At 39.5% G+C, this 13,215-nt stretch overlaps 1 protein-coding gene across 6 annotated transcripts in view; it reads right to left on the bottom strand.

Annotated features, from left to right (window-relative positions):
• tmem63ba (transmembrane protein 63Ba) overlaps nt 1-13,215 on the bottom strand; it is a 54,727-nt gene that overhangs the window by 22,946 nt on the left and 18,566 nt on the right. For all 6 annotated transcript variants that reach the window (XM_079843334.1, XM_079843337.1, XM_079843332.1 and 3 more), the window contains exons 2-3: nt 6,966-7,202; nt 1,704-1,783 (exon numbers count right to left, since the gene is read on the bottom strand). In XM_079843334.1, the coding sequence (XP_079699460.1) occupies nt 1,704-1,783; nt 6,966-7,172 (287 nt within the window). In that variant the 5' untranslated portion in view covers nt 7,173-7,202. The remainder of the gene's footprint in view (nt 1-1,703; nt 1,784-6,965; nt 7,203-13,215) is intronic.

Raw genomic sequence — 13,215 nt, 5'->3', positions numbered from 1 at the left:
TTTTATCTCTTAATTATGACTTCATGATAATTAAAATGAGCTGAGCAGTAATATTAGTTGAATATGTAGTGTCCCCAATTGCGCAAGCCAAAGCCAAAGGCGACAGAGGAGACGGTGGCAAGGAACCAAAACTCCATCAGGTGACAGAATGGAGAAAAAAACCTTGGGAAAAAACCAGGCTCATTCGGGGTGCCAGTTCTCCTCTGGCCAACGAACAAACAGTGTATGATTATGATTCTGGCTACATTACAGGTCAGAAGTCATATTAGATCGGAATATTTGAAGGATCAGAGTCATCACGCCGGAGACGGGTTTATTGAGGATGTGATTTCGATGAGGCATTTGGTGTTAGATGTCATAAAACATATTTTTTATTATAAAATGTAATGGAATAAAGTAAAAAAATAAATATATAAGAATGTAACCATTCTACAAAAAGACATATTTAAACAAACTATATTAAAAATACCATAAAATTGTTAAATCCTTGATTCTGATTGGACTGTATTTTTCTAGAGATACAGTTCCACATCACTTCACCACAGGGCACTCGATAGTAAAATAGTTATGGTGGCTTGACCTGTTTGTAAGCAAGATAATAAATCTGCGATACAAGGAAACTAGAAAACAAGACTATTTTAGGGAAGAACACGTGAAAAATTTATTGGGACCCACGTACATGTGGTCACCATGATATAACCTGTGCAGTTATATAACCTGTGCAGTTATTCACAGTTTAATTATTTATTAAAAATGTAATGCACAGCCAAGTTGTAACAGGCACTCCGCTTCATGATCTGACATTTCAGGATTTCACTTGACCCCATGCAACTTTAATAACATTTAAATAGATGACTGGAAAGTTATAATGTGTGTGTTGTAATTCAGGGAAATGTTTATGGAACCAAATGTTCAAAATAGATCAATGAATGCTGGGCAGGTACACACAAAATAAACCATCCCATTTATTTAAGGGTTGACACTTCCTTACCAAATACTGTAAATTAATTTGACTCAAGCTGAATCATCATGACTTTGTTCAAATAAATGTGCTAGCCTGAAACACGGAGAGCAGGTTGAGACATCAGAGTAGTAAAATGTGACTATGGGCTCTGACAAGACAAAAAATTTGAGATGCCCGGAATATAATCAGATCTCCTATAAACACAATCTCTTGTGCACTTACATGCGACTCAAACCAGTTTCCAAATCGCAGGATGCGAGTGTGATTGAAATGCAGGGTCATATTACTAATCAAATAAGACTGGCTGAGCTGTCTGAGCAACCAATCCATTGGCTAAACCCTTTATGCAGCAGTTGAGAGCATGCTGTTGTCTTACAGTGTTCAATGCATTCCTGCAATCTTGGCCATATCAAAGGTCTACATCACCTTTGAATCGAGTGTCCAGCTGTATATATTTAGTCTGGCAGAAAATGCCAGAAAATGTAACTCAATGTTGGAAAGATGAGTGTTTGTTTGGGGTTAGTTTGGGGCCAAGAGCATGCTGTGATAATGCAGCCAGCTGAGGCCTCAGTATGAGAGGCTGGAATAGGACCGTAATAGTGCTGTCGTTATGGTTGTGCAGTTTTTTTATTGTACTATACTGAAAATGACATCAGAACATTGGAAAGAAACAGGTCTTCATTTTGTGTGTGTCTAATATCGTGTACTACAGAAAGCTATGGAATATAAAGATTTTTACCTGTCGGCATCAGAGACCAATGCGAGACGGCCATAATCCCAGGCAACCTTCCTCAAGACAGAGAACACACACAGCAGAAACTGTAGACCCAGAACATACATGTTACACAATCAAATTCACATCTCATTCCACACATCCATTCAAACACACATTCCTGTCCACAACGCCTCAAATATGTGACTACCAAAATACCAAAATGCTAATTAAGCACAAGTATGAAACATTCCTAAAGTGCATAAATTTAGAACCGCAGCAAAACTAGAACATCACAGATTTAATCTAATACATATCAGAAATATAACTCGTGTGGATTATTATAAAGGCCTGCAGAATTACACAGAATTTAAAGCATTTTTACACATCCACAGTCACTTTTATTAAAGTCAACATGAAAATTGCTTTCACAACCCATTTACTTCTACTTAACTTTTATCCATTGGGAATTGATTGGATAATGAAAAGTGGGCGTTCCATACCAGAACTGACGTGAATGTGAAGTTGCAGTTAATTGAACAATGACCTCTATTTGTTACAGTTGAGTCCCCTCCTGAAACACCACTTGCACTCACTTATGAGGAGGCATTTAGACTGAGACATGCAATCTGAAAGTCAAAGTCACCATTGAGAGCATCTGGATGCAATTCAACACTTCTTTTTTAAACCTATGATTATTTTCTATTACTACTTTTCCATTAGATTATTGAAAGAAAAAAAAAAGTGGGGATTTGTTCAATCCATGAGTTGTTGATTAGAATTTGAGATGTGGCCTCTGCTTATAATACAGTGAGGAAAATAAGTATTTGAACACCCTGCTATTTTGCAAGTGTTCCCACTTAGAAATCATGGAGGGGTCTGAAATTGTCATCGTAGGTGCATGTCCACTGTGAGAGACATAATCTAAAAAAAAAAAAGAAATCACAATGTATGATTTTTTAACTATTTATTTGTATGATACAGCTGCAAATAAGTATTTGAACACCTGAGAAAATCAATGTTAATATTTGGTACAGTAGCCTTTGTTTGCAATTACAGAGGTCAAACGTTTCCTGTAGTTTTTCACCAGGTTTGCACTGCAGGAGGGATTTTGGCCCACTCCTCCACACAGATCTCCTCTAGATCAGTCAGGTTTCTGGCCTGTCGCTGAGAAACACAGAGTTTGAGCTCCCTCCAAAGATTCTCTATTGGGTTTAGGTCTGGAGACTGGCTAGGCCACGCCAGAACCTTGATATGCTTCTTACAGAGCCACTCCTTGGTTATCCTGGCTGTGTGCTTCGGGTCATTGTCATGTTGGAAGACCCAGCCTCGACCCATCTTCAATGCTCTAACTGAGGGAAGGAGGTTGTTCCCCAAAATCTCGCAATACATGGCCCCGGTCATCCTCTCCTTAATACAGTGCAGTCGCCCTGTCCCAGGTGCAGAAAAACACCCCCAAAGCATGATGCTACCACCCCCATGCTTCACAGTAGGGATAGTGCTCTTAGGATGGTACTCATCATTCTTCTTCCTCCAAACACGTTTAGTGGAATTATGACCAAAAAGTTCTATTTTGGTCTCATCTGACCACATGACTTTCTCCCATGACTCCTCTGGATCATCCAAATGGTCATTGGCAAACTTAAGACGGGCCTGGACTAGGGATGTGACGGTGAGGAAATTTCCCCACCGGTTAATTGATGTGTGACAACACCGGTAATACCGGTATCACCGGCGGAGGCTTTTAAATCACTAATTCTATCTAACCGAAAGTAACATGCACACGACCGCTCTGAACTGAAAACGCGCCAGTGCGCACACACCGTGAATGACAGCTCGTCTGTAAATGCGCGCTCTGTGAGGCCATGGGTGCGTCTCAATCAGTTCCCTAGTTCAGTAGTCGGGGCACTGATCAAGCATTGATCAGTCTATGATTGAGATGCACGCCATGAATGAATAACAGTTCGTCCGTAAAGCCTTGTTTATACTCGGTGCGCGCTGCAAAAATAAATGCGTGCAGTCAGGGTAGCGCGGAGGCTCGCACTGTGGAGCCAGGCGAAAGTAAACAATGCGCGCTCTGTGCGGCCGTGCACATTTTACTTTCGGTTTGAATTAGCGCCAATTCGGCTGCGGGTTGCTTGAATTGTGGGTTCATTAGCCTATTATTTTTTATGAAAAACACAACAACAAAACAAATGACAAACTCCCTTAAATAGGCGCTTTTACGTTTCGCTTTGAAACCAGATCTTCCGCGATCATCTCCGTCAGCTCCTCACTCTTAAATCTGATGAATGACTCCTGCCGCTGCCGAGACTCACGGTCGGATCCTGCTTTATTAAGCAGATACAGTTCAGTTTTTATTTGTATTGTCTGTTCTCTAACTGAACTAAATTATTTTATTACTATAAAAAAATAAAAAAGACGGTGGGCGGTGCCACGGTGGGCAAGTGATGTAACCGGTGTTGAGTCTGGACACCGGTAACACCGGCAACACCGACTATCGTAGCAAGCCTAGCCTGGACATGTGCTGGTTTAAGCAGGGGAGCCTTCCGTGCCATGCATGATTTCAAACCATGACGTCTTAGTGTATTACCAACAGTAACCTTGGAAATGGTGGTTCCAGCTCTTTTCAGGTCATTGACCAGCTCCTCCCGTGTAGTTCTGGGCTGATTTCTCACCTTTCTTAGGATCATTGAGACCCCACGAGGTGAGATCTTGCATGGAGCCCCAGTCCGAGGGAGATTGACAGTCATGTTTAGCTTCTTCCATTTTCTAATGATTGCTCCAACAGTGGACCTTTTTTCACCAAGCTGCTTGGCAATTTCCCTGTAGCCCTTTCCAGACTTGTGGAGGTGTACAATTTTGTCTCTAGTGTCTTTGGACAGCTCTTTGGTCTTGGCCATGTCAGTAGTTGGATTTACTGATTGTATGGGGTGGACAGGTGTCTTTATGCAGCTAACAACTTCAAACAGGTGCATCTAATTTAGGATAATAAATGGAGTGGAGGTGGACATTTTAAAGGCAGACTAACAGGTCTTTGAGGGTCAGAATTCTAGCTGATAGACAGGTGTTCAAATACTTATTTGCAGCTGTATCATACAAATAAATAGTTAAAAAATCATACATTGTGATTTCCGGATTTTTTTTCTTTTAGATTATGTCTCTCACAGTGGACATGCACCTACGATGACAATTTCAGACGCTTCCATGATTTCTAAGTGGGAGAACTTGCCAAATAGCAGGGTGTTCAAATACTTATTTTCCTCACTGTATAGAAAAAAAGTGCAATATTGCTGTTGATTATGGAGAGGTGGCATTTAAAGTTGAAGTTACAAAAATAAAGCATATTTTGGAAAAGCCCCTTTCGCACATTGCACCTCCCCTAACTCAAACATAAAATATACAATTCTTACGGGTGCTTGTGAAGACATGTCTCAAAATGTAAAAGCAGCTACTTTCAATAAAAGGTTCGACATACTAGGAGTACTTTTAGCTGTGTGTTATGTGTCACGAGTTAGCAATTGAGCAGGCTAACACTCTATCTAGAGCGAGTGCTTAGAATACACCCTATCAAACGCGCCACAACTGTTTGAGGCCGTCTACACTGGACACATATAAGAAACCATTATAAACTGGTACATTTGCCTTTCTGAAAGGGTACATGATGGTGCTGTACTGAAGTGTCCCACACTGGCTAAACACCTTCTGGCTCAGCCTGCTACAGTAGCCACAGCCCAATCTCACGCTTTTGGTTGAGGTTGAAAGGGACTGATAGATCTGAGCATACTGATCACAGACTGCTCGTTTTCACTGTCTGACCAAAAGCGGGCGTGCTAGTGCGTGCCAGGGCCAGTCGCATTGCCACCGTCACTTCCAGGACTAGATCAACATCGGCTAGTCCCCTCGTCAGGGATTCCTCTGGGCCAACGGCCAGGGTTTTTTGTCCCGCCGAATAACTTGGTCCAAAGCGGGCCAGCTCGGGCTTGAGTAGTGGTTATGAAACACAGGTGGAGCTACCAGCTAACATTAGCATTAAAGACTTAAAATCCTTTTAGCTCAAAACTCACTTTCAGACAGCAGCGAGTTTGAAATAACTTCTGTTTGTGATCCGATGTGGATTCTCATCACCCTTTAAGGCAGAAATATTCATATGCGATGCAAAAGACTATGTACGCGCTAACCATTGCCATAGTAAACATGGTAAATACAACCACTTGAGGAAATCAGACAAATCATTTTGGCTATCACAATCATGTATTTATTTTATCTGTCAGTACGTCTCGTCTCTTTATTATAGCGGACTGTCTGATATCCATATTTAGCTTTGTACATTAAATAAAGCAACAGCTTCTCTGACTGAAAATACAGCTTAACTTTATTGGGACTGTCACTAGAGAGAGTGCTAAAGCTCCTCAGGTCGTATTTGTGTAGGAACATTTTTAGAAATGATCATTCTTTCTAAATGTGGTGTAAAAATACTGTCCTGTGACTACAAATAAACAGAAACAGACACGACTGAATAAGTACGTGTGTCTTTTCTTTTGTGAAATGGCGGTAAATACCACTTTGTTTCTGTGTGACTAATGTGCAATCTTGACACATTATTTCATTATGATCAATGCATCACTTATTCCTGTAAAACTGGTAAAACAGGTGTAAAACAGGCGTGGGTCGCTTTTATCATGTTGGTTTTGTGATCTCGCTAGTTTCCAGTGATTTCTTTTTTTATTTGTTTTCTGACAAAAACTTCCAATTGTTGGTGAAATGATGGGTTTGTGTGATTTTGTTCCAGAGTGGCATGTTACGGGCAGGTTTTTTGTGAAGCGCTGCTGAGCTTCTGAAACAGCGTGATTTTGGGCTTGGTGCTACAGGTCCGAGGCTATTAGCCTATTAGTTGACAGCTCTGGCTTGCACTGGCCCGACAGTGGAAATGTGGCTAATGATTAGATGGTGCCTGGGGGGCTCAATGTTTACACTTCTGAAGGAGATAAACTCATGGCATACTAATAGTAGACAATGAGCAATAAACTGGGTTAGGACAATGTATTTTAACATTAAAAATCACCTTTAAGTGGTCTAAATGACTGGAGAAGAAAGGTTTTTCATTTTCATCGTAAGATCGAGTTTACGATAAAATCTATAACACTCATTTACAAAAAAAGTGCAAAACAAGACCAGGAATGTGTATTAAGAAAGTAAACAGGGTCAAGATTAATTTCATGTTGACTTTAAATGACTAACTCATGGCAAATGAACAACAACTGAAAATTGTAGGCTTTTGATGCGCACCAAGAAGCACATGAAGTCAAGGGCGAGTACGGTGGGCACTCCTCCGAAGGGCAGGCCCTGGAGCACGGTGCTGCGGATCCGGCCAGTATAGCAGTAGTCCTTGGAGGTGTTGGTGTTGGGGTTGGGGTTGGAGCAGTTGTGCGGGCCTTTGCAGACCTGAGCTTCACTGCTCACAGCCATCATGAGCAAAACTAAGACAAACAGCATGCTCAGTACTGCTGCATCCTGAAACTTCACCTGTTAGGAGACAAGAAGAAGAGCGTTGGGAATAACTTTCAGGGGTATACTTGCAAATAGATGACCCAAAGCTAACATAAATGGACAAAAAGCTACAATACTGATCACCTGGGGTCTTTAAAGGGATAGTTAGATGTGAAAACAATGGAAAAATGGTCAAAAACAATTTTCATTGTATGAGTCTGTCATCCTGCCAGCCATCTTTCATGTTTTACAAAAGAAAGACAATCTGAGAAATTTGGAACAACATGTGGGTGAGTTTTTTTTGGGTTAGCTAATCCTTTAAGAACTGGCATATAGACTTCAGAATTCATAGAGAATTAACGTAGCTGAACAAACAGATCGAAAAGGCTGAAATAATGACAAACAAAGAATCTGGCTCTTGCTTTCTTCTGAAATTAAAGAGAACGGTTTTGCAAAGTATCTTACAGGAAAAACCGGTTCTGTAACGCAAGAGAGAATGCATTAAGAGAACACACACAAGCAATCACAGCTCAATATCATACATTTGCCTCGTGTCTATGACTATGATGTCTAAAGGTGTAACTTGGCGAATTATGTAACTGCATGAATGCTTTGCTGTGAGATACTGAAAACAGATCTCGACATTAAATTATAAAGGCTGTGCATGCTGTGCTCTGGCATGCTACCGCTGCATGGCTCAACACAGACACATCTATATTCCTCCTACAGTGAGATCAGCCACCAAACGACTTGACAATGGACAAACAGAGGCCGAGCCATCTCTCTGAGGCAAAATGCACCAACTGTACCAAGTTTTTCCTCAAGGGGAACAGTGTCTAAAATTTCCAGCCAGTACTGTATATTTCAAATACTAAGGGATATTTCACAGAAATTAAAATACAGAATTTTTTCTTTCCTCTGTGAAACACAGTAGGATACATTTTGATGCATTTCCATTTTTTCCTACCAAAAAAAGCTCCACAAAAGTATTATTAAAATAGTTGATCATACAGGTTTGAAACATGGTGAGAGTGAGAAAATGAATTATCATTTTAGGGTGAATTATTCCTTTAATCTGTGAAATAGGCTATTTAAATCAGGGTTATTAAACATTTTTGTTACTTGAAATAAAACAATGGTTATCTAATATATATATATATTAGGGCTGTGCGATATTGAAGAAAAATGCCATATGCAATACCTTGTTAAATAATGCGATATTCAATACGATATTGCTTTAAGTGTTTAAAATCTATTTAAATTATATTAATTTTTTTTTTTTTTAAACTGAGAATGATACCATGTATGTGTTTCACATTCTTTCTGGGAAAAGAAAGCATCACTACAACTTCTAAAAGTGGCCAGCAGTGTTTTAGCAAAAATGAATGTCACAAATCTGAAAATATAATTTTAACATCAATGTAAACAAACAAAAAATGTAATGCCAATATTAAAATACCAAAAACTCTTTGCTTGACTTGGTAATATATAGTTACATCAACCTAAAACTTCACATCCAGAAAATTCCAGGAAAACAAAGACACCTGAACTAGGGGTGGACATTTATTTATGTTATTAGGGGCCAAGCACCGAAGGTGCAGGCACCTATTGTAATCGTTAGATTTCTTATTATTATTATTCCGCCACGAAGTCTATGGCAGCCCATAGAACCGCTTGCGGGAAAGTTGTGAAATTTGACACACAGATAGAAGACAGTCCCAGCATTAACCACACCAATTTTGGAATCTCTAAAATAATCCCTCTAGCGCCACCACCTGTCCAAAATTTGACTAATGTTTTTGCTAATAACTTTTGAACCATATGGGCTAGAAACAAAATTCTTTTTTCCTCTGATTCCTTGGCTCAAGCCAATTCGATTGCACCCTATGACGTCACTTTCCGTCATAATAATTTTCCCGCCATTTTTAATTAACCGAAAAACCTACTTTTGCGAACTCCTCCTAGGCCGTTGCTCTAATTTGCACGAAAATTGAACCAGGTCATCTCCAGACTCTGCTGACAAAAGCGTATTAGACTCGAGATGATTAGTCAAACTGTTATTGAACAACGCTCGAATTAAATCGACATAGTGCACGCAAAAATGAAAGTCAGGCTTTATCTCCGAAACACTTTAGCATATTCTTACCAAACTTGGTGTGTGTTATGCCAACCATGACCAGAGGCTGCCTGCAGCGTTTCGGCGCAGTGCCACCTAGTAGTCCAGAGATACAGAAATTTGATATTTTTGATTATAACTTAAGAACGCTTTAGCCAAATATCACAAAACTGGTCTCTTTAGAGTCGGGGCATCACGCCGAGTCAAACCATACCCAATTTTCCCATATCAACCATTTTGGGCGTCGGCCATTTTGAATTTTGTCAGAAAGTGCTATGTTTTACAAACGCATTGGCGTATCATTACGAAACTTGGTGTGTGTCTTCGTCACCAAGCCTTGAAAGTACACAAAAAGTTTCAAGGCAGCGCCACCTTGTGGACAAAAGTTATAGTGAATTTTCCAAAAATGCTATTAACTTTTGATTAAATTTGACTATTGTCATAAAAATGGTTTCAATATATTCCTTGGGTCATGCCAAGAACATAGATCCCAATTTTGCCATATTTGGCCAAACATTCTGTTCGCCATTTTGATTTCCTTCAGAAACCTACTTTTTCGAACTCCTCCTAGTCAATTTGCCTGATTTTCACCAAAATCGAATCGTAACATCTTCAGACTATTACAGCAAAAAGTTATTAATTTCGTGTCAACAGACAAAACCGTTTTCATATACTGCAGCGACAAAGTTGAGCCATGATGCCAAAATGACTCTTGAGGCTGTATCTCTGCACTGCTTTGACATAATGACACCAAACTTTGCCTTTGTCATTGTCATCTCACTCTGACCGCACCACATCAATTTCGTTACTGCGCCACCTATTGGTCAAAAGTGACAAACCATTAAATCATATTATTAGTGACTGTATATATGATTTTTCAGGCATTAAGGCCTAAAATCATCTTAAAATGCCTTTAATTGCTCATTGTTGCAGTTGGTCTCACCCTCCCAGCCGTGTTGGCATGTTATATTGGCTTATTTGCGCTTGGCCCCGTTAATGGCTGCTCGCAGCTATATTTAGGGGCCAAGCACCGAAGGTGCAGGCACCTATTGTAATCGTTAGATTTCTTATTATTATTATTCCGCCATGAAGTCTATGGCAGCCCATAGAACCGCTTGCGGAAAAGTTGTGAAATTTGGCACACAGATAGAGGACAGTCCCAGCATTAACCACACCAATTTTGGAAGCTCTAAAACAATCCCTCTAGCGCCACCACCTGTCCAAAATTTGACTCATATTTGTGCTAATAACTTTTGAACCATAAGGGCTAGAAACAAAATTATTTTTTCCTCTGATTCCTTGGCTCAAGCCAATTCGATTGCACCCTATGACGTCATTTTCCGTCATAATAATTTTCCCGCCATTTTTATTTAACCGAATAACCTACTTTTGCGAACTCCTCCTAGGCCGTTGCTCCAATTTGCACGAAAATTGAACCAAATCATCTTCAGACTATGCTGACCAAACCGTATTAGACTCGAGATGATTAGTCAAATTCTTATTGAATAACGCTCGAACGAAATCGACAAAGTGCCCACAAAAATGAAAGTCAGGCCCTATCTCCGCAACGCTTTAGCATATTCTAACCAAACTTGGTTTGTGTTATGCCAGCCATGACCTGAGGCTGCCTGCAGCGTTTCGGCGCAGTGCCACCTAGTGGTCCAGAGATACAAAAATTTGATATTTTTGATTATAACTTAAGAACGCTTTAGCCAAATATCACAAAACTGGTCTTTTTAGAGTCGGGGCATCACGCCGAGCCATGCCATACCCAATTTTCCCATATCAACCATTTTGGGTGTCGGCCATTTTGAATTTTGTCACAAAGTGCTATGTTTTACAAACGCATTGGCGTATCGTTACGAAACTCGGTGTGTGTCTTTGTCAGCAAGCCCTGAAAGTACACAAAAAGTTTCAAGGCAGCGCCACCTTGTGGACAAAAGTTATAGTGAATTTTCCAATAATGCTATTAACTTTTGATTAAATTTGACTATTGTCATAAAAATGGTTTTCCTATATTCCTTGGGTCATGCCAAAAACATAGATTCCAATTTTGCCATATTTGGCCAAACATTCTGTTCGCCATTTTGATTTCCTTCAGAAACCTACTTTTTCGAACTCCTCCTAGACTATTTGCCTGATTTTCACCAAAATCGATTCGTAACATCTTCAGACTATTACAGCAAAAAGTTATTAATTTCGTGTCAACAGCCAAAACCGTTTTCGTATACTGCAGCGACAAAGTTGAGCCATGATGCCAAAATGACTCTTGAGGCTGTATCTCTGCACTGCTTTGATATAATGACACCAAACTTTGCCGTTGTCATCGTCATCTCACTCTGACCACACCACATCAATTTCGTTACTGCGCCACCTATTGGTCAAAAGTGACAAACCATTAAATCATATTATTAGTGACTGTATATATGATTTTTCAGCCATTAATGCCTAAAATCATCTTCAAATGCCTTTAATTGCTCATTGTTGCAGTTGGTCTCACCCTCCCAGCCGCGTTGGCATGTTATATTGGCTTATTTGCGCTTGGCCCCGTTAATGGCTGCTCGCAGCTATATTTTTAATTTATCTTTCTTCACATTAATTAAATGTACACTGATACATAATAAAGCTACAAAGGTTATTCAGCCAAGAGCACTGAGCGATTTTCTCTTTTTCTTTTGTTGTTTGACAGACAGCGGCAGGTTTACTGTATTTACTGTATAAGCAGGCTGTCACTTTAAGACCTAATGCACGGATCCTATTGACATATATATATATACGATTGGTATCATCCCTCAGTCTCCTCTCCACCAATCAGCTGGTGTGTGGTGGGCGTACTGGCGCAATATGGCTGCCGTTGCATCATCCAGGTGGATGCTGCACATTGGTGGTGGTTGAAGAGATTCCCCCCTTCTATGTAAAAGCGCTTTGAGTGAGTGCCTAGAAAAGCGCTATATAAATGTAATTAAGTATTATTATTATTATTATTACATGCATTCGGTTTCTTTCCCCAACTGATATAGGGTTGGGTACCGTTCACATCTTAACCGGTATCGGTACCTGAAATTCGATACCGGTACCCAACGGTACCTTTTTTCGGTACTTTTGGGATGTTTACATAAATAACTGTAAAGAACCTGTAAGTAATTTATAAAAGTGTTATTGACATTATGCCAGAGCTGCCCTGGTCTCTGTCTGCCATTGTCTGTGATGTTTGTATACTGTAATATTTACTAGTAAATATTAGGCTACTAGCTACTTAATTTAATTCATAAAAACAACCATATTATTATTTTTTCTTTTTAATTTCATTTCTATGAAAACATTAGGCCCTATGTGTTACAAATTATGTGTTATGTATTTTCTGGTAATCAAATGAAGATATAAGACATTCATTTAATGTATCTTAATTTAATTAAACTTTTTTGTCAAACAAAGTGCTGCACAACTGAGCTTTATATGGTTAAAATTAAAACAAAGAAAAATTGTCATTTATAAAAAAAACCCCGTAAAAAATAAAGTTTTGATAATATATTATTATTACATTAGTGTTAGTATTATTATTACATTGAGACGTATCTAAATTCTACTGTACAACAGTAATTTATTTGTCAAGTTAGCCGAACTTTTATTTTGACGGGTTGCCGTGATTTTGAGTCTCTGTGTGTTTATGATATGATGACGGTAGTTTTTCTCAAATGAAACGGTAAAATGCTTATAAAGTGACTCTCTGTGGCTCTGGAGATGACGTTTGTGTGTTCATGTCCTCATATGAGAGGCAGAGATGGAAACATGCGACCTTCACGCGCGATTCTGAGTGAGAGTGTGTGTGAGGTAAGTTAAACCCATAGACTGTAAACTAGGGTATATCGATTTAATATCGTTATCGCGATATCACGTTGCCCGATATTATATCGTAAGTCTCGCGATAATGAT

Source organism: Gobio gobio (genome assembly GCF_949357685.1).
Source record: "Gobio gobio genome assembly, chromosome: 18".
NCBI classification, from domain to species: Eukaryota; Metazoa; Chordata; class Actinopteri; order Cypriniformes; family Gobionidae; genus Gobio; species Gobio gobio.
Note: the sequence above shows the minus strand (reverse complement) of the source record. Positions and strands in the feature narration are given on the sequence as shown.